The 27631-nt window shown below is 43.0% G+C and overlaps 2 protein-coding genes across 2 annotated transcripts in view; both read left to right on the forward strand.

Moving 5' to 3' along the window:
- LOC106584384 (procollagen galactosyltransferase 2) overlaps positions 1–12142 on the forward strand; it is a 32177-nt gene extending 20035 nt beyond the window's left edge. Inside the window, exons 7-12 of the mRNA XM_014169634.2 lie at positions 1778–1851; positions 2071–2177; positions 2349–2481; positions 4003–4130; positions 4265–4471; positions 10865–12142. Of these exons, the coding sequence (XP_014025109.1) occupies positions 1778–1851; positions 2071–2177; positions 2349–2481; positions 4003–4130; positions 4265–4471; positions 10865–11144 (929 nt within the window). The 3' untranslated portion in view covers positions 11145–12142. The remainder of the gene's footprint in view (positions 1–1777; positions 1852–2070; positions 2178–2348; positions 2482–4002; positions 4131–4264; positions 4472–10864) is intronic.
- A 6675-nt stretch (positions 12143–18817) lies between these two features.
- LOC106584385 (Krueppel-like factor 9) lies at positions 18818–26437 on the forward strand. Its single transcript, XM_014169636.2, has 2 exons — positions 18818–19198; positions 24407–26437. The coding sequence occupies exons 1-2, from the start codon at positions 18856–18858 to the stop codon at positions 24628–24630; spliced, it is 567 nt and encodes a 188-aa protein (XP_014025111.1). The 5' UTR covers positions 18818–18855; the 3' UTR covers positions 24631–26437.
- The last annotated feature ends 1194 nt before the right edge of the window (positions 26438–27631 follow it).

The following is a 27631-nucleotide window of genomic DNA, read 5'->3' on the forward strand; positions in this document are numbered from 1 at the left end:
CCACAGTTTTCTCTCTGCTTATGGGAATGGGAAATAAACCGGTGTGGCCCTAGAGGAAATACTCTCTCTGATTTCACGCTGCTGTATTAACTCTGACTCCTCTATCTGTATTAACTCTGTATTAACTCTAACTCTGACACCCTCTGTCTGTATTAACTCTAACTCTGACACCCTCTGTCTGTATTAACTCTGACTCCTCTGTCTGTATTAACTCTAACTCTGACACCTCTGTCTGTATTAACTCTGTATTAACTCTGACTCCTCTGTCTGTATTAACTCTGTATTAACTCTGACTCCTCTGTCTGTATTAACTCTGTATTAACTCTAACTCCTCTGTCTGTATTAACTCTGTATTAACTCTAACTCCTCTGTCTGTATTAACTCTGTATTAACTCTGACTCCTCTGTCTGTATTAACTCTGTATTAACTCTGACTCCTCTGTCTGTATTAACTCTATATTAACTCTGACTCCTCTGTCTGTATTAACTCTATATTAAGTCTGACTCCTCTGTCTGTATTAACTCTGTATTAACTCTAGCTCTGACACCCTCTGTCTGTATTAACTCTGACTCCTCTGTCTGTATTAACTCTGACTCCTCTGTCTGTATTAACTCTGTATTAACTCTGACTCCTCTGTCTGTATTAACTCTGTATTAACTCTGACTCCTCTGTCTGTATTAACTCTGTATTAACTCTGACTCCTATGTCTGTATTAACTCTGTATTAACTCTAACTCCTCTGTCTGTATTAACTCTGTATTAACTCTGACTCCTCTGTCTGTATTAACTCTGTATTAACTCTGACTCCTCTGTCTGTATTAACTCTGTATTTACTCTGACTCCTCTGTCTGTATTAACTCTATATTAACTCTAACTCCTCTGTCTGTATTAACTCTGTATTTACTCTGACTCCTCTGTCTGTATTTACTCTGTATTAACTCTGAATTCTCTGTCTGTATTAACTCTGTATTAACTCTGACTCCTCTGTCTGTATTAACTCTAACTCTGACACCCTCTGTCTGTATTAACTCTGTATTAACTCTGACTCCTCTGTCTGTATTTACTCTGTATTAACTCTGAATTCTCTGTCTGTATTAACTCTGTATTTACTCTGAATTCTCTGTCTGTATTAACTCTGTATTTACTCTGAATTCTCTGTCTGTATTAACTCTGTATTAACTCAAACTCTGACTCCTCTGTCTGTATTAACTCTGTATTTACTCTGACACCATCTGTCTGTATTAACTCTGTATTAACTCTGACTCCTCTGTCTGTATTTACTCTGTATTAACTCTGAATTCTCTGTCTGTATTAACTCTGTATTAACTCTGAATTCTCTGTCTGTATTAACTCTGTATTTACTCTGAATTCTCTGTCTGTATTAACTCTGTATTAACTCAAACTCTGACTCCTCTGTCTGTATTATCTCTAACTCTGACTCCTCTGTCTGTATTATCTCTAACTCTGACTCCTCTGTCTGTATTAACTCAAACTCTGACTCCTCTGTCTGTATTAACTCTATATTAACTCAAACTCTGACTCCTCTGTCTGTATTAACTCTGTAGTAACTCCAACTCTGACTCATCTGTCTGTATTATCTCTAACTCTGACCCCTCTGTCTGTATTTACTCTGTATTAACTCTAACTCCTGTGTCTGTATTAACTCTGTAGTAACTCCAACTCTGACTCCTCTGTCTGTATTAACTCTGTATTAACTCAAACTCTGACTCCTCTGTCTGTATTATCTCTAACTCTGACTCCTCTGTATGTGTTAACAGTTGACCACAACATAGCGCCCTCAGAGTATCTGTACAATCCCCAGATGCCGCAGGACAAGATGGGCTTTGATGAGGTACAGTAAGACACTGGCCCAGACTGTTTAGAGGAATTGGTTTATATTGAGAGTTCATCTGTCTTTCTTTGATGTGACATTTATTTCTTCCCTTCCCTTTCCTGCTCTTCCTTACATCTGTTTCCTTCCTCCACTACTCCCATGTCTCTGCCCCTACTTCCTACTCTGCCTTCCTACTGATTGCTCCCTCCCTCCCTCTGCCCCCCCCCTTCGTCTCAGATCTTCCTGATCAATCTGAAACGTCGTCTGGACAGGAGACAGAGAATGTTGAGCACCATGACCTCTCTGGGTCTGCAGGCCACCCTTACTGACGCAGTGGATGGCAAGTAGGTCTCACCCATACACATACACAGGACTTCACAGCTGCATGGGACACTATGGTTTACATTAGTTCTCTGTTCATCGATCCCAATCCCTCTCTTCCTCTCTCTCTCTCTCTCTCTCTCTCTCTCTCTCTCTCTCTCTCTCTCTCTTTTCCTTCCCTCTCTCTCTCTCAGGGCTCTGAACTCTTCTCAGCTGCAGGCGTTGGGTATAGAGATGATTCCAGGTTATAAGGACCCGTACTCTGGCCGTGTTCTAACCAGAGGAGAGATAGGCTGTTTCCTCAGCCACCACTCCACCTGGGTACAGGTGCGCTCAACTAACCTCACTTAATCAAATCAAATATTATTACTCACAAACACAGTTTATAGCAGGTATAAAAGGTGTGCCAGCTCCCTCAACATTGTAGTACAATAATCAATATCCATAATAGACATGTAAAAAATATCAAATAGTAGTAGCCTGATATGTACACAAGAGGATCTGCAGTGTAGATAATGAACGTGTCAAGAATGACTGTATTTACAAATAGAAAGTGGGTAGTGTGTTGGTCGCACAGTTGAACAAATTATATATAATACAACAGCTGCATTGATTGTGTGTGTGTGGGAGTCTGTGTTCTTGTGTGTTTGTTTATGGGTGGTTGTGTGTGTGCTTGTGTATAAGGGTTGGATGTGTGGAGAATCAGAGAAAATAGTCTCTAAGGTGCAGATAGTCTCTAAGGTGCAGATAGTCTCTAAGGTGCAGCCCTGTGCAGTGAGACAGCTACACTACCGTTCAAAAGTTTTGGGTCACTTAGAAACAAGGAAGTTTCTAAGTGACCACATGGAATAGCCTTCATTTCTCAGAACAAGAATACACTGACAAGTTTCAGAAGAAAGGTCTTTGTTTCTTGACATTTTGAACCTGTAATCGAACCCACAAATGCTGATGCTACAGATACTCAACTAGTCTAAAGAAGGCCAGTTTTATTGCTTCTTTAATCAGGACAACAGTTTTCAGCTGTGCTATCATAATTGCAAAAGGGTTTTCTAATGATCAATTAGCCTTTTAAAATGATAAACTTGGATTAGCTAACACAACATGCCATTGGAACACAGGAGTGATGGTTGCTGATAATGGGCCTCTGTACGCCTATGTAGATATTCCATAAAAAATCTGCCGTTTCCAGCTAGAATAGTCATTTACAACATTAACAATGTCTACACTGTATTTCTGATCAATTTTATGTTATTTTAATGGACAAAAAATGTGCTTTTCTTTCAAAAACAAGGACATTTCTGAGTGACCCCAAACTTTTGAACGGTAGTATAGATTTAGCTGTTCAGCAGTCTGATGGCCTGGTGGTAGAAGCTGTCTCGGAGTCTGTTGGACCGAGACCCAATGCTCCGATACTGCTTGCCAGATGGTAACAGAGTGAACAGTCCATGGCTCGGGACTGGAGTCCTTGGCGATCTTACGAGCCTTCCTCAAACGCTGCCTGGTGTAGATGTCCTGGAGGGCTGGGAGCTCGCCCCAGTGATGTATTGGGCCGTCCGCACCACCCTCTGTAGAGCCTTGCGGTTGAGGGCAGAGCAGTTATCATACCAGGCAGCGATGCAGCCGGTGAAGATGCTCTCGATGGTGCAGCTGTAGAAATTGAGAATTGAGGGCCCATGAGGCGCTGTTGCGTCTTCTTCACCACAGTGTCGCTGTGATTGGTCTGTCAGGTCTTCTGTGAAGATGAACTTGAAGCTTTTGACCCTTTCCATTGCAGCCTGTCGATGCCAATAGTGGTTGTGTGCTATTACATATTTGTGACTCCAGGCCTGTTCTCTGTGCTGTTGTCAGTTGGCGGAGCGTGGTCTTTCCAAGGTGCTGGTGTTGGAGGATGACGTGAGGTTTGAGCCCAGATTTAAGAGGCGAATGATGACCATCATGGAGGAAGTAGAGAAGGCCCAGCTGGACTGGGATCTCATGTAAGAACGATGTCTACAAGTAGCATTGTTATGATGTGTAATTATTAATTGGGAGCTTATGTATAATGAATTGAATCACTCTTCTTCCCTCCCTTCTTTTCTATCTCTCTCTCCCTCCCTCTGTTCTCATACAGCTATGTGGGGCGTAAGCGTATGCAAGTGCATCAGCCGGAGCGTTCTGTGGAAGGGGTTAATAACCTGGTGGAGGCGGACTACTCTTATTGGACGCTGGGCTATGCTCTGTCAGCGCAGGGTGCCAGGAAGCTGCTGGCTGCTCAGGCCTTCAGCAAGATGCTACCTGTTGATGAGTTCCTCCCCGTCATGTTCAACAAACACCCCAAGTAAGGGACTGGCTGCCTGCACTGAGGCTGACACAGACAGGGGGAGGAGAGAAACATTTGCAGTTTTATTTTGCCTTAGGGTGGAGGCAAATGTTTGCAGTTTTTAATATGATCAATGGGCCCCACCCCGGTCGGTAAATCAAACACACTTTCTACAAGTTTCGATAGTCTAGCAGCCAGCTAACTGACTAATCTTTTCTTTCTTTTTTTGCTGACATGGGCTAATTAAGTGGCTGCTGACACACAACCAAATTTAGAAATTGCACCATGTGTATTCTATTATTCTAACTCTCAACAGTAAGTTGAGACCTCGACTGAGTTTTTAATTTATATGTTTTTATTTTTGGTCCGCGGGTCCATCCTTGATATAGGCTCTGTGGTATGGTGAGTGGTGTTCCTTATTGGTGATTTAGAGTTACTTTTTAATATATATTTTTTTATTCCACCGTTATTTAACCAGGTAGGCCAGTTGAGAACAAGTTCTCATTTACAACTGCGACCTGGCCAAGATAAAGAAAAGCAGTGTGACAAAAACAACAACACCGAGTTACACATAAACAAACGTACAGTCAATAACACAATGGAAAAATCTATGTACAGTGTGTGCAAATGTAGAAGATTAGGGAGGTAAGGCAATAAATAGGCCACAGAGGAAAATAATTACAATATAGCATTAAGACTGGAGTGATAGATGTGCAGATGATGATGTGCAAGTAGAGATATTGGGGTGCAAAAGAGCAAGAAGATAAATAACAATATGGGGATGAGGTAGTTGGGTGTGCTATTTACGGATTGGCTGTGTACAGGTACAGTGATCGGTAAGCTGCTCTAACAACTGATGATTAAAGTTAGCGAGGGAGATGTAGGTCTCCATCTTCAGTGATTTTTGCAGTTCGTTCCAGTCATTGGCAGCAGAGAACTGGAAGGAAAGGTGGCCAAAGTAAGTGTTGGGTTTGGGGATGACCAGTGAAACATACCTGCTGGGCTGCGTGCTACGGGTGGGTGTTGCTATGGTGACCAGTGAGCTGAGATAAGGCGGGGCTTTACCTAGCAAAGACTTATAAATGACCTGAAGCCAGTGGGTTTGGTGACGAATATGTAGCAAGGGCCAGCCAACAAGAGCATACAGGTCGCAGTGGTGGGTAGTATATGGGTCTTGGTGAAGAAACGGATGGCACTGTGATAGACTACATCCAGTTTGCTGAGTAGAGTGTTGCAGGCTATTTTGTAAATGACATTGCCGAAGTCAAGGATTGGTAAGATAGTCAGTTTTACAAGGGTATGTTTGGCAGCATGAGTGAAGGAGGCTTTGTTGCGAAATAGGAAGCCGATTCTAGATTTCATTTTGTATTGGAGATGCTTAATGTGAGTCTGGAAGGAGAGTTTACAGTCTAACCAGACACCTAAGTATTTGTAGTTGTCCACATATTCTAAGTCAGAACCGTCCAAAGTAGTGTTGCTAGTCGGGCAGGCGGGTGCGGGCAGCATTTAAAAGCAGTTGGAGGCCACGGAAGGAGTGTTGTATGACAGTGAAGCTCGTTTGGAGGTTTGTTAACACAGTGTCCAAAGAAGGACCAAATGTATACAGAATGGTGTCATCTGTGTAGAGGTGGATCAGAGAATCACCAGCAGCAAGAGCGACATCATTGATACATACAGAGAAAAGAGTCGGCCCGAGAATTGAACCCTGTGGCACCCCCATAGAGACTACCAGAGGTCCGGACAACAGGCCCTCCGATTTGACACCCTGAACTCTATCTGAGAAGTAGTTGGTGAACCAGGCGAGGCAGTCATTTGAGAAACCAAGGCTATTGAGTCTGCCGATAAGAATGCGGTGATTGACAGAGTCGAAAGCCTTGGCCAGGTCAATGAATACAGCTGCACAGTATTGTCTTTTGTTGATGGTGGTTATGATATTGTTTAAGACCTTGAGCGTGGCTGAGGTGCACCCATGACCAGCTCGGAAACCAGATTGCATAGTGGAGAAGGTACGGTGGGATTCGAAATGGTTGGTGATCTGTTTGTTAACTTGGCTTTCAAAGATTTATAAAGGAAGGGTAGGATAGATATAGGTCTATAACAGTTTGGGTCTGGAGTGTCTTCCCCTTTGAAGAGGGGGATGACTGCGGCAGCTTTCCAATCTTTGCGGATCTCAGACGAAAAGAGAGGGTAAACAAGCTAGTAATAGGGGTTGCAACAATTTGGCGGATAATTTTAGAAAGAGAGGGTCCAGATTGTCTAGCCCAGCTGATTTGTAGGGATCCAGATTTTGCAGCTCTTTCAGAACATCAGCTGTCTGGATTTGGGTGAAGGAGAAGCGGATGGCTTGGGCAAGTTGCTGCAGGGGGTGCAGAGCTGTTGGCCGGAGTAGGGGAAGCCAGGTGGAAAGCATGGCCAGCCGTAGAAAAATGCTTTTTGAAATGATCGATTATCGTAGATTTATCAGTGGTGAGAGTGTTCCCTAGTATCAGTGCAATGGGAAGCTGGGAGGAGGTGCTCTTATTCTCCATGGACTTTACAGTGTCCCAAAACTTTTTGGAATTAGTGCTACAGGATGCAAATTTCTGTTTGAAAAAGCTAGTCTTAGCTTTCCTAACTGACTGTGTATATTGGTTCCTGACTTCCCTGAAAAGTTGCGTATCGCGGGGGCTATTCGATGCTAATGCAGAACGCCACAGGATGTTTTTGTGCTGGTCAAGGGCAGTCAAGTCTGGGGTGAACCAAGGGCTATATCTATTCTTAGTTCTACATTTTTGAATGGGGCATGCTTATTTAAGATGGTGAGGGAAGCACTTTTATTTATTTATAGATATATTTTTACCCCTTTTTTCTCCCCAATTTCGTGGTATCCAATTGGTAGTAGTTTACTGTCTTGTCTCATCGCTGCAACTCCCGGACGGACTCGGGAGAGGCGAAGGTCGAGAACCATGTGTCCTCCGAAACACAATCCAACCTAGCCGCACTGCTTCTTGGCACAATGCACATCCTACCCGGAAGCCAGCCGCACCAATGTGTCGGAGGAAACACCGTACATCTAGCGACCTGGTCAGCGTGCACTGCGCCCGGCCCGCCACAGGAGTCGCTAGTGCGCGATGAGACAAGGATATCCCTGCCGGCCAAACCCTCCCTAACCCGGACGACGCTGGGCCAATTGTGCATCGCCCCATGGGCCTGCTGGTTGTGGCTGGCTGCGACAGAGCCTGGGCTCGAACCCAGAATCTCTGGTGGCACAGCTAGACCACTGCGCCACCTGGGAGGCCGAGGGAAGCACTTTTAAAGAGCAACCAGGCATCCTCTACTGACGGGATGAGGTCAATATCCTTCCAGGATACCCGGGCCAAGTCGATTGGAAAGGCCTGCTCGCTGAAGTGTTTTAGGGAGCGTTTGACAGTGATGAGGGGTGGTCGTTTGACCGCAGACTCAAATCTGTCGTTCTGCCCCTGAACAAGGCAGTTAACCCACTGTTCCTAGGCCGTCATTGAAAATAAGAATTTGTTCTTAACCTCTCTGGGCTAGGTGGCACCAAATCGTCCCACCTACGTAACAGCCAGTTGAATCCTGTGGCGCGATTTTCAAATACCTTAGAAATGCTATTACTTCAATTTCTCAAACATATGACTATTTTACAGCTATTTAAAGATAAGACTCTCGTTAATCTAACCACACTGTCCGATTTCAAAAAGGCTTTACAACGAAAGCAAAACATTACATTATGTCAGCAGAGTACCCAGCCAGAAATAATCAGACACCCATTTTTCAAGCTAGCATATAATGTCACATAAACCCAAACCACAGCTAAATGCAGCACTAACCTTTGATGATCTTCATCAGATGACAATCTTAGGACATTATGTTATACAATACATGCATGTTTTGTTCAATCAAGTTCATATTTATATCAAAAAACAGCTTTTTACATTAGCATGTGACGTTCAGAACTAGCATACCCCCCGCAAACTTCCGGGGAATTTACTAACAATTTACTAAATTACTCACGATAAACGTTCACAAAAAGCATAACAATTATTTTAAGAATTATAGATACAGAACTCCTCTATGCACTCGATATGTCCGATTTTAAAATAGCTTTTTGGTGAAAGCACATTTTGCAATATTCTAAGTACATAGCCCAGCCATCACGGGCTAGCTATTTAGACACCCAGCAAGTTTATCCTTCACCATAATCAGATTTACTATAACAAAAATTGTATTACCTTTGGTGTTCTTCGTCAGAATGCACTCCCAGGACTTCTACTTCAATAACAAATGTTGGTTTGGTCCCAAATAATCCATCGTTATTTCCAAATAGCGGCGTTTTGTTCGTGCGTTCTAGACACTATCCGAAATGGTAAATCAGGGTTACGAGCATGGCGCAATTCGTGACAAAAAAAATCTAAATATTCCATTACCGTACTTCGAAGCATGTCAACCGCTGTTTAAAATCAATTTTTATGCAATTTATCTCGCAAAAAAGCGATAATATTCCGACCGGGAATCTGCGTTTCGGTAAACAGAGGAAAAAACAGAAAGACGGGGGCGACCAGTGCACGCGCCTAAGCCCACTGTCCCCTGATCGGCCACTTGAGAAAGGCGATAATGTGTTTCAGCCTGGGGCTGGAATGACGACATTCAGCTTTTTCCCGGGCTCTGAGAGCCTATTGGAGCCGTGGGAAGTGTCACGTTACCGCAGAGATCCTTTGTTTTGGAAAGAGATGTCAAAGAAAGCCAATAAATGGTCAGACAGGCCACTTCCTGTAAAGGAATCTCTCAGGTTTTTGCCTGCCATATGAGTTCTGTTATACTCACAGACACCATTCAAACAGTTTTAGAAACGTTAGGGTGTTTTCTATCCATATATAATAAGTATATGCATATTCTAGTTACTGGGTAGGAGTAGTAACCAGATTAAATCGGGTACGTTTTTTATCCGGCGGTGTAAATACTGCCCCCTAGCCCTAAGAGGTTAACTGACTTGCCTAGTTAAATAAAACATTTAATTAAATAAATAAATGGATGCAGGCAATGAGGCAGTGATCGCTGAGATCCTGGATGAAGACAGCAGAGGTGTATTTAGAGGGAAAGTTGGTCAGGAAGATATCTAAGAGGGTGCCCATGGTTACGGATTTAGGGTTGTACCTGGTGGGTTCCTTGATAATTTACACCTCCCTACTCCCTTTCTTCCTCTTCTTTCTCCCTCACGCATTCTCTTCAACCCATTTCCCTCACTCCATCTCACTCTCTGGCACTCTTCTTTTCTCTCTCTCTCTTTTTCTCTTCACCTCTGTCTCCCCCCTCTCTCTCCTGTACAGAGTGAGTCCCTGATACACAGGCCAGGGATTGTTCCCAGGGATAAATGGGTACTCTCTGTCTCTGCACCCTGCCCCCTGCCTCTCCCTGCTCCCCTGCCCATTTTCTCTCCCTCCCTCCCTTGCTTTCCCTCCCTTTCTCTCTCTCTCATCTCTCTTCCCTACCCCACTCTGCCCTCCCTCCCTCACTCTCCCCTACCCCTCTTTGCCCTTTCCCCTCTGTCCTCCCCTCTCTTCCCTCTCTCTCTCTCTCCCTTTCCCTCGTTCTGCCTCTCGGAGGAATGTGGGTCCGGAATGTCTTTTCCTGCTGCTGGTGAGAGGGACAGGATTCCCATTGATCCAGAGCTCAGTATGAGGGTGGGGTGTGTGTGTGTGTGAGAGAGAGTATAAATCACTACATAAATACAGAACAGAGAGAGAGAGCAAGAGAGAGAGAGAAGACTAGAGAGAGAGAGAGAGAGAGAAGACTGGAGAGAGAGAGAGGGGGAAAGTAGGTTAGGGATGCCCTGCAGTCTCTCCTCTGCCAACTCTGAGAGGATCAAACCCTCAGACTAAGTCCAGCCTCTCAGGGTTCAATTCCCTGGGAAGTAATAAAGGCATCAGGTTACTCTCTTTGCGCTGGCACTGTCTAAACGACTGCAGGGGGGCTGACCTTTACCAGCTGACCTCTGGCTGACAGGGCCTGACTGATTGAAGCTGATGTGTCTCGCTCCTCTCCCCTCTCTGCACCGCTCTACAACTCTCTGGCTCCCTTTGATGGCATGTTAAAGTGTCATGATCAGTGCTCCTTTCTGACAGATGCTGGAAGTCTCTGCCCTGCCACTATGGCAGGGCAGAGTGCTCTCTGATTATGTGTTTCTGACCTCTCTGTGATGCAATCTCTCTCCATGCTTAACTTTGACCAAGTGGTGCTGATTCTGCAGGGCTGAATTACCTTATATGACCCCCCTTTCTGTACACCTCTATCATTTTGAATGGTGCACAAAATGCACTTTGACAGTTTACTATGTCCTCCTCTCTCTCTCCCTTAGTGTGTGATTCTCTTTGAGGACGTGTCATGTAACCCTCTTCCCCCTCTCTCCATCAGTTCTGACTTCATGTCTCACTTTGAGCCTCGGGACCTGAAGGCCTTCTCCGTGGAACCCCTCCTCCTCTACCCCACCCACTACACGGGCGAGCCAGGCTACGTCAGCGACACAGAGACCTCCACCATCTGGGACGACGAGGCCACCGCCACCGACTGGGACCGCCAGCACCAGCACGCCAGGAAGACAGAACAGCAAGGCCGCATCCACACCGTGGCCCAGAACAGTGTGACGGGAGACTCACCTCCACCCGCTGCCCGCTCCACACGAGACGAACTCTGAGGAAGAAGAGATAGACTTGTTTACACACAGACATACACATAGATATACACACACACCTGGACGGACACACACTGCACAGGCATGTGCACTGCACACACACACTCACTCACAGACCCAACCAACTGGATACACACTAAACGGCTCCGCTCGGTGCTCTTTCTCATTGGCTATCTGCTGGCTAATAGCATAACAGCAGGCTGAGATGCGAATCCCATTGGCTGCCTGGTGAGGGGCGGAGTGGTCTGTGCACTGAGGAATAGAAAGTGGGCTTCAGGCCCAGGACTCCAGCTTAATTTATTCCCCATGCACTCTACATGACACACACACACACACCTTGGAGAGATGCAGAGAGGGACTGGGGGGACGGGACGGGACGGGACGGGGGGCTGAAAAGCCACACCATGCTGGGACTATATGAGAGAGACTGGGACAAACCGGGACTCTACAACATGTGGAGTACAGATATTGCTGTTGGCAGTGCAGATATACAATTCACAAATAAATCTTTTTTTATTGTTAAAAAGGATGATTATTGTAATTTATAAATAACAGATGTGGTTTATGGGCAGGAATAAAGTTATTTTACAGCTGTCTGAAAACGTGTTATGTGTGTGTGTGCTTGTGTGCATGCAGGCTGGAGACTGACATACTGTACCCAGGAGTACTGTCAATTCCAATGATGTCACTGTCACTCACAGACACACCACATGCATGTGTATGGATATGTCTGCAGAATGTGTATGTGGTGCAAGGCATGCAAACACACACACACACACAGAGTCATAATCATTTGCCATCAGATTCTTTCCAAGAAACAGGACAGGCATGATGGAGGACAGTGTTCCTCTGTGGCCTTGTAGTAGTAGTTAGCAGGCTGGCCCTGTTACACACGGATCAGACTACACTTGTCTGGCTTTACACTTTGCTGAGCCTGGCCTTTCATCTAACTGGAGAGGTGGTGGGAGAAAGTTTTCAGCCAATAAAACGTCTTGACCAAATGTGTGGTTTTTTTCACTCTGCAGTTTGTTTGTGAGTAGGCCACAAACACCTCAGTTATGGCTACAGTGTTTGAATAGACTATATAGACTAGCCTGTGTATTGCTGTTATTTTAATTGTATCCCTAATCTAAGCTTCTACACTATTCCCACGACCTTGGGATGTCAACCTCTCTCTGTGTAGCACAGACACATCTCCGGTCAATGTTAACATTTCAGTCTATAACACAGTTTATGTACTGTGTCACATTTAGTGTCACCTGGTCAGAAAGAAATCCTTGTCATAGCCAAGTCAGGTACTGTATGTATGAACAGGTAGACAAGATACTGAGGCATTCAGCTCACTATTCAGTACAGTACATCATCCCAGGGTGTGCACCATGCTCTGGTTATAGGAACGTATAGGAAATTCCTCTCTGGGTTTTACTGTTCCTGTCTGAAGAGCTATCAGTCAAGAAGGCTCAGGACTACAGGGGAAACAGAGAGGAACAGAGAGAGAGAGAAGACAAGAAACTGTCCAGAACAGAGGATTATACAAGACACATGATTTTCATAAAGAGACAGGCAGGGCGGATGTGGAGATATGCTTCTGAGCCCTGAAGACCTATGAGGCTGGACAGGAGGAGGAGGACGAGGCCACAGTAGCCTACAGTACAGGACAGCATTACTGCCCAGTCTGACCATTCACAAACAGCAGCTAGCTATTATGAGTGCCCAATGCGGTGTTTGTTTGCCTTAATGCCTTAACTAACTGCAAAAATACCCGTGAACATGTTTTTATTCTGTCTGTGTTGACAGTGTCTGTGTCTCGTTCAGCAGAAGCAGAAAGAGAGGTCATGTCACCACCTTCTGGTCATGAACAGTGGTTGAATTGGGAACTCAGAGGTGGAGGAGCCCTATTGGGGGGAGGGTTAGGATTAGGGTTGAGCCATGCTCACTGTCATCTGCCATGTCTCTCCACACTTTCTTCATTTCCTATGTCCACACCCTGGCTCAACCCTAACACTGGCCACAACCAGAACACTTAACCTAGCTTCATGTCCACACCCTGGCTCAACCCTAACACTGGCCAGAACCAGAACACTTAACCTAGCTTCATGTCCACACCCTGGCTCAACCCTAACACTGGCCATAACCAGAACACTTAACCTAGCTTCATGTCCACACCCTGGCTCAACTCTAACTCTGGCCATAACCAGAACACTTAACCTAGCTTCATGTCCACACCCTGGCTCAACCCTAACACTGGCCATAACCAGAACACTTAACCTAGCTTCATGTCCACACCCTGGCTCAGCCATAACCAGAACACTTAACCTAGCTTCATGTCCACACCCTGGCTCAACCCTAACACTGGCCAGAACCAGAACACTTAACCTAGCTTCATGTCCACACCCTGGCTCAACCCTAACACTGGCCATAACCAGAACACTTAACCTATCTTCATGTCCACACCCTGGCTCAACCCTAACACTGGCCATAACCAGAACACTTAACCTAGCTTCATGTCCACACCCTGGCTCAACTCTAACTCTGGCCATAACTTTAACGCTGGTTTATTATACCCTTTTCCTACTTTTTATGCCAAGGTGCAGGGGCCTGGCTCCAGGTAGCTCTGGCTCAATTTAACCACCGGTCATGAGTAATACTGCAAGTTATCATTGATTAGAGTTATTGCCTGAATGAGAAGGACAACCAGCCAGGGGATACTGACGGTACTGAAAGTCTGACTAAGGCCTAAATTCCATCAGATCAAGCATTAACCGGCAATAGCCGACACCCACATAGCTGATGTTTTGGCAGTGTTGGAGGTGGAACTGCATTGGAGCTGTCAAATCAGTGAGCAGCTGCTCTTCAGATTATTGTCACGAAGCCACACCCATCCCACTCGCATTAGAAGTTCAGAACGAGAGAGTGTTGGCTATATCGAAATAATGATGCTCAAATAAAAAATCATTAAACTGCATAATGAGGATTTCTAATGGCCTAATCAAGGTGTAGATTACATCTCACATTCCCGTGTGAAATTTTGTAAACAAGGCTGCATGGGATTTTTCTCACAGCCATATTCGCTTTAGGTATAGGGGAGAATGGGGTAAGTTGAGCCAAAGGGGTAATCTGAGCCCACCTTGTTTCTAAGAAACCATACACAAAATGTATCATTTGACCAAATATTTAGGAAGAGTCACCATTTCCTGAAGTCTGTGAAGGAAGAAACCACATGGAAAAAGTGGAAAGCAAGTTAAGTACCAAAAATGGATTTCCACCAAGTCAAATTAATGTATTTTGTAAGAGGTTTCATGATGCTTGTATCTAAACCAAAGTAGATTATTTTAAGATTGTTCTATTCCTCAGTCGGTCTCTATAAGCTTCAATATGAGGTCCTAAACCTAGCATGAAAGTGCATTATTGTAGCTGTGTGGGATAATATAGTCAAAATGATTGCCTTGGGGTAAGTTGAGCCAATGGCAATGGGTTAAGTTAAGCTAATTGAAGCGTTTTCTTCCCAGGTGTAATGCAAGGCACTATCGCTGGGTTATGAGGTAACAACAGGGTCTGGACTATGTTAAAAGTGTTTTAAAAAACGTACAAAGTGTTTGTTAGGTGTTAAGCCTGTGCTAAAATATGCTTAAAATGATTAAAAGACAAAAAAACTATTGTGATTGTGTTGAATTGTGTTTGGGAAATAAAGATAGACATGGTTTTAAAAAGGAAGTGGTACAAAATGTCAACTTACCCCACTCTCCCCTAATGCTAGGGGCCCCTTGTGGATTTGACAGCTCTAATGCAGTTCCACCTCTGACAAAACAAAACAACCTTTATGTGGTTGTCGGCTAGCTCGGATCTGATCAAATCTAGCTCTAAATCAACAACGGCTTGGGTCACTTACTAGGAGTCCTCTGTGCATTCAACGACCATATAGTACAAGGTTGCATTCTGTTTATTAAAATACTTTGGTTCACTCTCAAGCTGTGGTTATAAAGTGCTGTCAGGCAAACACATGAAGATACTCACCTAAATAGGCATTTGCAGGCCTACAGAGCTTTGGGGGGGATATTTATTTTCTTTAACAACACATTCACTGATCACATTGTAAGAAAGCTAGTGCCAGTGACTTCTAGGCCTACTAACTAGAGATGATTAAAATCTGGGGGAAGTGTGGCTATCAGCTGATCATAGCAAATGATGATGTAAATCTTCTAGCTAGCTAGATATCTATGCTATCGAAACAAACTCGTTTTTACTGCTCCTGGCATCTAGTTTTACAAAGCCAGCTGATCCCACGAGCTTGATAGCACAGCGTGAATCAGTCTGGTATTTACGTCGGTGACTAAACTCCACTCCATGGTGAAGGGAGTTTCTGATGAACTGGAGCAGAGACAGAGAGGTGAATATAATGACGCCCTAACAACTAGATTCGTTGTCCACTCCTCCCTATTCCTCTCTCTTTAGATTGGTGGATACATCTCGTTATTTTTATACTTTTTTGAATATTCGATGAGGGGTATTAGTTATTGCCTGAATCAACTACCTGTATTCAATGGAGATGCTATGGAACTAGCCTCATGCCATAAATATGCATAGCCATCTTGAGAAAACTTTCTCAAAGTTTGCCGGGATGCCAAGTGTCCTACTTATATCAGTACACTCTTAACAACCTAAGTAAGTATTACAGAACTTCTATTCCATCAAATAAACCTCATGTAGCAAATAAGCCATAAACATTTTTTTGGACCAAATTCAACACTCTCTCATTGATCTCTATACAAAAACTCCTCGCTTGGTGAGCTCTCATTGACCTCCATACAAAAACTCCTAGCTTGGTGAGCTCTCATTGACCTCTATACAAAAACCCCTCGTTTGGTGAGCTCTCATTGACCTCTATACAAAAACTCCTTGCTTGGTGAGCTCTCATTGACCTTAATACAAAAACTCCTTGCTTGGCGAGCTCTCATTGACCTCCATACAAAAACTCCTCGCTTGGTGAGCTCTCATTGACCTCTATACAAAAACCCCTTGTTTGGTGAGCTCTCATTGACCTCCATACAAAAACTCCTCGCTTGATGAGCTCTCATTGACCTTCATACAAAAACCCCTCGTTTGGTGAGCTCTCATTGACCTCCATACAAAACCCCCTAGTTTGATGAGCTCTCATTGACCTCCATACAAAAACTCCTCGCTTGATGAGCTCTCATTGACCTCCATACAAAAACTCCTCGCTTGGTGAGCTCTCATTGACCTCCATACAAAAACTCCTTGCTTGGTGAGCTCTAATTGACCTCCATAGAAAAACCCCTCGTTTGGTGAGCGAAAGTAACAAAGCAATGCCACCTGCTGGAGAAGACAGATTTTTGGCCCAGTTATCCCTCCCACTTAGCCTCTTCCTCTCAAGCATAGACCAGGCTTTGTTGAATTCAGCTCAGACATCGATTCGGCCAAGATCAATACAAGAAAATTATAATGATGCAACGCTTATCTTGTACCTACATTTGTCCTCTAGTTGAGTGCCTTTCTTTGTTTGCTGAAATCCATACCTTTTCCATAAACATTAATCAAATACAACCACCTTCCTTGTTGAGATTCAAATGGCACACACGTATTTGCTCTGAGTTGCCATCTAAGAGCAACAGCAAGCAGGGGCGGACTGGGACAAAAAATGTTCTCTGGCATTTTAGCCACACCAGCCCACCTCACCACGCACGTGACACATAACATAGGCAGTACACTGTACCAGTGACCAATGAAAAACATAGCCCTCCACCTTTTTTAACACAGATACAACTCACCACTATAACTGTGCCTCTGTTACCTCCTTGTTGTGCAGTCTGACTCTGATCTTCTCTGCTGTCACTCGGTCTGTCACTCCTAAGTGTAAATTGCTATTACATATAAAGCCAACATATTAAAGAACTGGCAGTATATCCACGTCTCTATGTTTTCTTCCTACCTTCACTCACCACTTAGCTGTCTCTGCTAAGTCTAGCATCCTCTCCCACAGCACAGGTACCAGAAGACCATGACCCCCCCCCCCCCATCCGAAAGGGTTAATTACTATTACATATATAGAGCCAAAATATTAAAACTGTCAAATATTAAAACTCTCGCTCTGTTCTTCCGACCTCCACTGCACTTGACTACTGCAGCAGCAGCAGCTGAGCTGTCTGTGGTGCTAAGCCTAGCATCACTGGGACCAGAAGACCAGGGGGCCACACTGTCGGTGCTGGGCCCAGCTATCTCCAAGAGTAACACTTTATTTAAGGATCCATAATAAACAGGCATTTATAAGGCATTTACAAACCGTTTGCTCATTATTTATTAATCATTACTCCCACATTTGTAAATGTTAGTAAGCTGGTTATTCACACATGTATATATATTTACTTAAGCACTCTGGTTTGTGTGCTTATTATTTACCAGTTACTGAAGGAATGTCTACGAATGGCATGTCCATCTTTTTGTGCGAAATTTCACTGGTCACTCAAAACATTTATAAAGTATTTATAACATGTAAATAGCACTCACTTTAGGGAATGCAAAAATACTTTACTAATGATTAGTAAATTGTTTGTTAATGTGGGGGTAATGATTCATAAATGGTGAACACACAATTTATAAATGCCGTATAAATGGTTTATTACGGATCCTTAAAATAAAGTGTTACACATCCTAGTTGAATAAACACATATATTAGACAAAGAAGAAAATCACTGAATAAATGTTATATACACATTGAACAAAAATATAAATGCAACATACAACAATGTTAAAGATTTTACTGAGTTACAGTTCATATAAGGAAATCAGTCAATTGAAAGAAATTCATTAGGCCCTGATCTATGGATTTCACATGATTGGACAGGGGGAGTTTTTTCCCCACAAAAGGGCTTTATTACAGACAGAAATACTCCTCAGCATCCCTCCAGCCCTCCTCAGACAATCCCGCAGGTGAAGAAGCCGGATGTGGAGGTCCTGGCTGATGTGGTTACATGTGGTCTGCGGTTGTGAGGCCGGTTGGACGTACCGCCAAATTCTCTAAAATGATATTGGAGGTGGCTTATGGTAGAAAAATTAACAGTCAATTCTCTGGCAACAGCTCTGGTGGACATTCATGCAGTCATCATTCCAATTGCATGTTCACGCAAAACTTGAGATATCTGTGGCATTGTGTTGTGTGACAAAACTGCACATTTTAGAATGGCATTTTATTGTCCTCAGCACAAGGTGCTGTGTAATGATCATGCTGTTTAATCAGTTTCTTGAAATGCGGTGGATGGATTATCTTGGCAAAAGGAGAAAATGCACATTGAGCAATTATTATGCATTAATTCAGTGTTTGTTGTAAAATATGATGACTTGCATTTAATAAAAAGCAGCCCGAAATGCCAGATGGTCTGGTTCATTTTTAGCCCAGCGGGCCTGTCTAACTTGGGTTTTTTGCTCAAAATGAGAATTATCTGGCTAATAATGGAGGCCTCAAGGAAAAGAATAGGCTGGTGTGTTAGAAATGCCAGGGTCGATTTTTCGTCCCAGTCAGACCCTTCTAGATCCACATTTGGTGCAATGTGTGAATATTAGGAGTATGCTTTTCCCCCCTTCCCATATTATTTATGATAAAGTTGCAGTGTTCACCCCATCCAGTAGGTGGCGGCATGCACATCTAACATATGCTTGCGGGAGAAGAAGAAGAAGAAGAAGAAATAGAAGATTCAACATCATGGCGGTTGCCGGGGTTATTGATGAGCATGGAAGGTTTCAGCCTATGTTGGCCTTGCAGGATTATAGTAATTCTTCATTTGGAGGAACTGATACAGACATCAACATCTCATGCGGGGAAAGCGACTACAACACGATGTCCGATTCCACCAATCCAACCCCAAATTCTACACCGAAGCCTGTATCCATACTCGCGCGCATATCGCTCATGCCAGGTAGTGAGCGACACGGATTATCGCACTCTCCAATTGTTAAAAAGAAGCGACACGTTTGTACGTTTGATGGCTGTGTCAGGGCCTACGGAAAATTGTCTCACCTGAAGTCGCATATAAGGACACATACAGGTATGCGCGACCTTTATTAAATCATTTCATCCAAACTCCTCGCACGAGTCAATGATCGTCTGTGTAGCCAAGCGCTGAAGTTGAACTTGGTTCTATTTTAAATGCTTGATGTGCTGCAAGTCCTGTCTCTCCCATTTCATTGTTTTTTTAGGAACATATACCCATGTGGGTGATTGAAAGATGAAGGTCCACACTTAGGGTTGCCAACTTTCTCACTACCAAATAAGGGACAAAATGTGGTGTGCCAGTGCACGGTGCCACGGTGGCGTGGGTATGGTGTTGTGTGAATGAATATACAGTGTATATTCTTATTCAATTGGAAAGGAAAAGCATTTTCATATTCCATTTAGTCTATAACTTTACTAAAACTATCATTATGTAAACTTGTGACTAAACCTCCAAAATAAATGATCAAAGAAATCACAATTTGGACATTTTACAGCAAAAAAAAAATAAAACATTTCAAATGCAAAAGAGGAAAAGGGGGGCATGAGTCACCCACCAAGTCTTTTTCCATTGATATTTTTTGCTGCTCTTGACTGATTCAAGCAGTCCTTTGGCATTTTGCATAGCCAAAGAGAACCCTTACATGACAAGTCACAGTTCAGATATTTGAAGTTAATATTTGATCAGCTCTGTGCTGCATCTGTTTCTTGAGTCTGCTAATTTAATGGTCATCAGAGAAAATCCTCTCTACTAAGACATTTGAGCCTGGCACACTGAGGACAAATGAGACAATCCTGAAAATGTTGATCAAGTTGGTTTTTCCTAGGTTTTGGAAAACTGCCACCCACTCCTCACTGGTGGATTTTGTGGTATCCTGTCTGGCTTTCTGTATTTCCTCCTGGCTAGTACCAAACTCTTCATAGAGTTGGTCCATACTGACTGTCTCTGTCATTTTGAGGGCAACCACCAGCTGCTCCAGGTCAGTGAAGGAGAGCTCCTCATAGAGGCCGATCAGTTTCACCATTACATTTTCTGGTGAGAAATCAAACCACTTATCAATGTATGTAATGACAGTGTCATAGAACTTAAGTCCTGTTGCTACTTGGACATTTGTGCTGACAAATGTTTGTCCATCAGCTGCTTGGTCTGGTATCCCAAAACAATCGGTCCTGTTTCCGCTGAAGCATCTTCATTTTGGACTTCCTCGTAAACATCTGTGATGCAGAGCGTTGTTTCCTCCAGGTTTTTTACGAGTTGGTCAAAAACACCCCACGTTGTGTAAAAAGCACAGATAAATCTCAGCAGCTTCTGTTTTTTCTTCATACTTAAAAGTACTCTTCAGTGCCACAGGACAGGTCTCCCCAAGGGACCTGAAGTATGAAGTAAGAGCTGGCCAGCTTTGCAGGAGACGGTTGACAGCTGGATGAAGAGAGAGCCATCGTGTGCAAACATGTCGCAGAACTTCACACCACTCAATGTCAACAAAGGCTAAAAATTCACGCAGTTCCTCTCTTCGGGAAGCAGATACTGAGAAGTGGCTGTAGCTCTTTAAAACAATTGCCTCAATATCCACTGACAGCTGATCGCAGGCGTGCTTGCAGGCATTATGAGCTATGTGAGCTGGGCAATTAGTTTTCAGAATGTGATTGTTGGCACTGCTCAATAACTGGTAAATGGAGTGGTATTTTTCAAAGTTGACATTGGCATTATCTGCTGCATAGGCTGGGATGTGTCTAATGTCCAGTTCATGCTTTTCCAGACAGTTCATCAGAGCTTGATGTATGTCATTTGCAGTTTCATCACTGTCTTCATAAAAGTCAAGTAACTTGCACTGCACTCCATCAGACACAGAAATCTCACGCACACTGGAAACATTTGTATATTTCCCTTGTTTGATGCATCACTGGCAACTGAGAAATACACGGGCTCACCTTCGGTTGGGGACATATCTTCCAAAATATCACACAGTCTGGTCCTAAAACATTAATTGTAATCATCTCAGCTTTCGTTCTTCCCAAGTGCATCATCTTCACAACATTTGAGTCATGAAACAAAACACCATTGAGCTTAACAAGACAGTCGGTGCTGTTGTAGCCGAGTCCATGTTTAACCGTATGGTACACATACAAGGCCACGATTTGTCATTTTCCGCAGTAGACGTCACGAAAAATGCGCCAATATTGCTAGCACGTTTAGCTAGCATGGCCTTAACACACATCTTTTTTGCTTCCCATTGTTTGTTGTAGCTGCACAGTCTTCTTTTTTGCAGGTTTATCCATATTTCCTTGATATGCTAAACTGACTGAACAACAAATTACTTTGCAGGAATTGGCGCATTTACGCTATACTGTGATTGGATGAATATACGGGAAAGTGAGTCCTGTATGGGACAAACCAATTTAGCCCAATATAAGGGACATCTCGTCTAATACGGGACAGTTGGCAACCCTATCCACACTCCAGTCCAGTTGGTTGCCAACGGCCATATAAAATCCACAGAAGAAGACTAAAGGAGGAGAGATTAATAAAAACTGACTAGGCTTCCCCTTTTATCTGTTGATTAATTGTCAAAGTAGAGAACACAATTTTGTTTGACTCAAAGTTGGGCAAAATTCTATAAAGATCCATCAAAAAAGAGGAAATTGTACTAGCTAGCTAGCTAGCTAAATGTCCATGAACGTTTCATGTGTTTCTATCTGTCCCCAAATTAATATAGTTGGTTCAGAGTTAGTTTTGCTATTTAAACCTACATGTCCTGATCACGTCTGGTGTGGATGGACAGAATCAACATGCGCCCAATGGTGGACGCACGCGCGCCTGGTGTAGTCAGCATGTTGGCCTCCATTGGTCATCTATTAGCCTACAGTCCTGTCGTGTTTTTGGCATCATTAAACTGAAGACATGTTTATCAAATAACTGTAATTATTATTACGCGATTAAACTGATTAATCGTGTAACTGTAATTAACTAGGAGGTCGGGGCACCAAGGAAAATATTCAGATTAGTTATTTTCCTAATAGAACCTTCAGATATCATAATATCTGATCTATTAGTCTTCTGATTAATGACGTATTCGTTTACCTCGTCAGTCTCATTCCAAACGTCGTAAATTGTTGGTTATCTGCACGAACCCAGTCTTCACTATGAGTCATCCATACATCAATTGTCTTAAAATCATTTATTTACTAACTAAGTAATTCACAGAAATGCATCACAAACAGTAGATATGGTTACAAAGAAATTATGGGAGAATGTGCCCTAGTGGGCTAAACCGGCATGGCGGCTTGTTAGACAAAAGGTTGATAATTATAACAATTGAAATGCTAAACCTTTACACATGAACACTCACTCATTCGGGAACAATTGCAATCAATATATACTGCTCAAAAAAATAAAGGGAACACTTAAACAACACATCCTAGATCTGAATGAAATAAATAATCTAATTAAATACTTTTTTCTTTACATAAATCACACAAAAATAATCAATGGAAATCCAATTTATCAACCCATGGAGGTCTGGATTTGGAGTCACACTCAAAATTAAAGTGGAAAACCACACTACAGGCTGATCCAACTTTGATGTAATGTCCTTAAAACAAGTCAAAATGAGGCTCAGTAGTGTGTGTGGCCTCCACGTCCCTGTATGACCTCCCTACAACGCCGTTGAGCAGACACATGCACTTTTGTGGCCTGCTGGAGGTCATTTTGCAGGGCTCTGGCAGTGCTTCTCCTGCTCCTCCTTGCACAAAGGCAGACGTAGCGGTCCTGCTGCTGGGTTGTTGCCCTCCTACGGCCTCCTCCACGTCTCCTGATGTACTGGCCTGTCTCCTGGTAGCGCCTCCATGCTCTGGACACTACGCTGACAGACACAGCAAACCATCTTGCCACAGCTCGCATTGATGTGCCATCCTGGATGAGCTGCACTACCTGAGCCACTTGTGTGGGTTGTAGACTCCGTCTCATGCTACCACTAGAGTGAAAGCACCGCCAGCATTCAAAAGTGACCAAAACATCAGCCAGGAAGCATAGGAACTGAGAAGTGGTCTGTGGTCACCACCTGCAGAACCACTCCTTTATTGGGGGTGTCTTGCTAATTGCCTATAATTTCCACCTGTTGTCTATTCCATTTGCACAACAGCATGTGAAATTTATTGTCAATCAGTGTTGCTTCCTAAGTGGACAGTTTGATTTCACAGAAGTGTGATTGACTTGGAGTTACATTGTGTTGTTTAAGTGTTCCCTTTATTTATTTGAGCAGTGTATATATTCACGCTCAGTGTGTCGTCGGGATCTTTGATGAAGAGTTCGTTCTGTTGGAGAGTTTTGTCCTCGCGTTCTCTCTCTCTCTCTCTCTCGGTTAGAATGGATATTTCAAAGTGTCATTCATTAATGTCGTTATAGGACAGATGTTTCGTCGGTCTTCGCGTTCAATGATACCGAATTCCTAGCTGCAGACTAGTAATTAATATCAAAGACTTGTTATTATTCTCTCGGTATCAATAGTCTAAGAGTTTAACAACGTGGTATGGTTAAAGTTCAGAACGAGGAATGCATGGTCAAACCTTCAGCCAACTCGTAATGGAGGTCAGCTCGGTCTGGTGATAGAAAATCTGGGTGGGGGTTATATTCAGAACATAGAAAAGGCTGTCTCGTGACGCCAGGTCCCGTCTGTTCATGGGGGCGTGCCGATGACTTGGTGACACTTTAAACAGAAATACAATTCTCTCACATTAACATCTTACAAGCATCCCAACATATTCCAAATAGCTTTATCCTTATTCGTTCATTTTATACAACCATTAGATAGATGTAAGTCTCACAACTGAGGCTATTATATAAACAGTGCCATGGTAATGTGGCCGTATTGTCTCATGAGTTTCACAAAATTGTACCAAATGGACCAGTTCGTAGCTGGATTCTTCACCGATCTTTTATACCTTCTCCAGAACATAAGTGTTGCTCGGTTCTCCAGTCCTGTGAGGTGGAAGAATTCCTGTTTTCTTTCTATGAAACCCACTCGGTCTCAAAACTGTGGCCATGAGGTAGGACATTCTTTTAGGAATTTACGACCGCTCTCACAGAGCCTGGGTGGGGGGGTAGGGGGATGGTGCATAGAAAACCCAAAGAGGGCAACGTCATGACAGTCCAATGTAATGGATGACCGAGCAATCGAGGCTATGCTTACCATGTGTGTGCATCGCATACAGAGTAGCAAGTATGTTGGTTGTGAATAATAACTGTTTCTTCATCCCATCCCAGGTGAGAAGCCCTACAACTGCTCCTGGCCTGACTGTGACAAGAAGTTCTCCCGTTCTGATGAACAAATCCGCCACCTGCGGACTCACACGGGGGAGAAACAGTTCCAGTGCCCACTGTGTGCCATGCGCTTCATGCGAAGCGACCACCTGCTCAAACATGCCCGTCGCCACCCTGGCTTCGAACCATCCATGATCAGCCACAAGGGTAATCAAATAATGGACTGAAGGAGCCTAACAGTACTCCTTATAGTCCAAGGACATTACATGCTGTTTAAAGGCAAATTGGCTCTGGCAGCCAAAACAGCCTAATACTCAATCTAAACGTGAATTGATTCTCAATTGCGGTACGGTTCTAGAAACATAAATCCCTTTTTTCATTTCACATCAAAATAATTTCACAAATACTCACTCACTGTTCACTGTTTTAACTGGTTTAACAGTTGCAGCCGACAGTGTTTTTTCAGTGACGACACGTTTGTGGCGTCCTTCCGTTTACACACAGGTGTTCGGAGACAGATTGCTAATTGGCACAGGTAGTCCACTCGGTCTTCTGTCTTTTTTCCGTAAACAAGCACTAACAGAAATAAGGCTGTGTGGGAACCCTATAAAAGTGCATATCAATTGAACCATTTTGTTTTTAGAAAATTATTTCTTGCTGATATGAAAAATAGGGTCATAATGCTTCTTAAACTGTACCGCAAGCGCTGCGTGTTAATGTTAAGACCAAGCTTCGGGGCTCTTTACAAAACTCCCTTGTACAGAAGACGCCTTTGTCCAATGACTCTTGTGTAATGTAATTGAACTGTGAGTCATGATCAAGGGCTACCATAAAGGGGGGAGGTAGGGCCTGGGGTGTATTCATTAGTCAGATTTAATAGAAAAAATGTTTGGTATGTTGCAAAACATTTTGCAACAGTTTACTCCAAACAGAAAATGTTTTGAAATTAAAAAGAGTTTCTGTTGGACAAATTCAGGTAGGCCCCTCCCTGTTTCGTTCTGTTTGGTTCCTAGAGTAAACGGTAACCGTAGCAAAACGTTTTGCAATTGAATCCGACTAATGGATAGACCCTTGATCAGACCAATGGATCTCCACTGGAAGCAGAGGTGCGGGATAGGAGAGGAAGAGGTTCTGTGGCCATGCCCTGGTCCCAGATCTGTCTTAAGACAATTCCTTTGACTATTGTCATGATGCCATACATTCATGTTTGGCTTGACAAGGACCACACGTGGCACAGCAGAGTTGGCTAAATCACACATACAGATGGGACCAGGCTACTGTAGCCTACTTCAGCCTGTCTCAGATAACTCATTTTGTATTATTGATGATCAATACCCACTGGTTAGGTTTCGTTAATGCTGAGATAATGTTTAAGTTTTGTACGTTTTATAGCTTTTGGTATAGTGGAGATAATAGTAAGATTACTGTGGATGGTAATTGTTTATGGAACAGTTGTTATATTTGGTAAACTTACTGCTGGTACTGTACTATAGATATGTTAAACTGAGCTCTGAGATCAATAATGGCACTAAGTGTTTTTATGATTTATTTTATCCCTTTGTTGCAATTTTCACAAGTATGTTGTACATTTTCACAACGCTTTGTACCAAACTCAAAACAGATCATCAAAAAGGCAGTTTCACAACTCTTAGCACATTAGATTGACTAAGTACAACGCAATCATACAGTCCATTTTTCAAACTTAATCAGTTTCATCTAGAAATACATGTTCATATGAAGTAATTGCCTTTCACAATGCAATGCTCACATTACTTTTGATATGATTGTCTTCTCATTTGTTTAAATACGTTTTATTGATAATCACTTAACCATTTGGTAAACCTATATAATGGTTTGTCTGCAACATTTTGAGAATAATGAATGTATGTTTAAGGTATGAACATAAAGTATGATATACTGTAATGTAATATTATGAATGATTTTACTTCAGTAAGTTAAAATAAATCTGATATTAAGATCAGATGTATTGTATGTAATGCATCCCCTATACAGTAAACATGTATCCAAAATGAAGTTGCTGGGGTCTTTGTGTGGTGTTTCAAACTGCTTTCAAATATTGCATTGGCCAACACAGTACCGTAATACCGTAACATATGCAATATACGTAGCAGACGTTTTTAACCAAAGCAACAAGTGAGTCCACACATTATTGTAAGTGACCCCAGTGAGAATTGAACCCACCACTCTGCTGTTGCTAGTGCCATGCTCTTACTACGTAACTGAGCCACACATGACCACTAAAATACATGATTACAATACAGGTGGAAGGTGTATGATCGACATCCCCATGAGAGTATCACCCTCCTCCAGGTCATGAATGAGGCAAGCAATGACGTCAATTGAGACCTATGACAGGCTTGGATTTGCCTCGCCAAAAGGGTTTATCCCCAGGTGCATGAACAACGAGCATGTTACAGAAGCAAATGATGTCGATGAGAACCTATGGCCAAATGCTCAAGACAGACTTGATTCAAACTAGTGCCTGAAAAATGTCATGTTTCTTTCATTTGACAATTATATATGAAACATTTATTTTAGAAATCAATATTGATCGTGAAAGATGTCTTCAATGATCACACATGGGATAGATTTATTTTACATTGATAGTGCCAGTATTGCTGAATGTGAATTGTAATTTACTGTTCTGTAGAAGATTATTCAAAAGGACAATTTGTACATTTACAGTGTACAAAACATTAGGAACACCTGCTCTTTTTATGAGACTGGCCAAGTGAAAGCTATGAACACTTGTTAAATCCACTTCAATCAGAATCCGTGAAAGGGGAGGAGACAGGTTAAAGAAGGGTTTTTAAGCCTTGAGACATGAACAGTGTATGTGTGCCATTCAAGGGGTGAATGGGTAAGACCAGATTTAAGTGCCTTTGAATGTGGTATAGTAGCAGCACCGGTTTGAGTGTATCAAGAACTGCAATGCTGCTGGGTTTCACACAACAGTTTCCCGTGTGTATCAAGCAACCCAGTATCACAAATTGCTTATTGGAAATGTGGAAAAGTTTTTTTTCGTGTGCAGTACACGATTTTGTATCCAGTGCATTACAATCCCAGATAAAGACGACTGTCTTATTGTCTTGTTACTTAAGACAGAAACAATAGGAGGGTGGTTGGTTGGGTGTTCGAATCTCATGATTAACTTCACAGGGTGGTGAAAGTGCACGGTGATGAGCTTGATGTGACTTTCCAGTAAAT

This window comes from Salmo salar, chromosome ssa23 (genome assembly GCF_905237065.1).
Source record: "Salmo salar chromosome ssa23, Ssal_v3.1, whole genome shotgun sequence".
NCBI classification, from domain to species: domain Eukaryota; kingdom Metazoa; phylum Chordata; class Actinopteri; order Salmoniformes; family Salmonidae; genus Salmo; species Salmo salar.

Bases quoted from the DNA above. Each gene is read 5' to 3' on its own strand.
- LOC106584385 (XM_014169636.2), top strand. From the start codon at position 18,856: ATGGCGGTTGCCGGGGTTATTGATGAGCATGGAAGGTTTCAGCCTATG. The intron at 19,199-24,406 runs GTATGCGCGACC...ATCCCATCCCAG, and splicing joins GCATATAAGGACACATACAG to GTGAGAAGCCCTACAACTGC.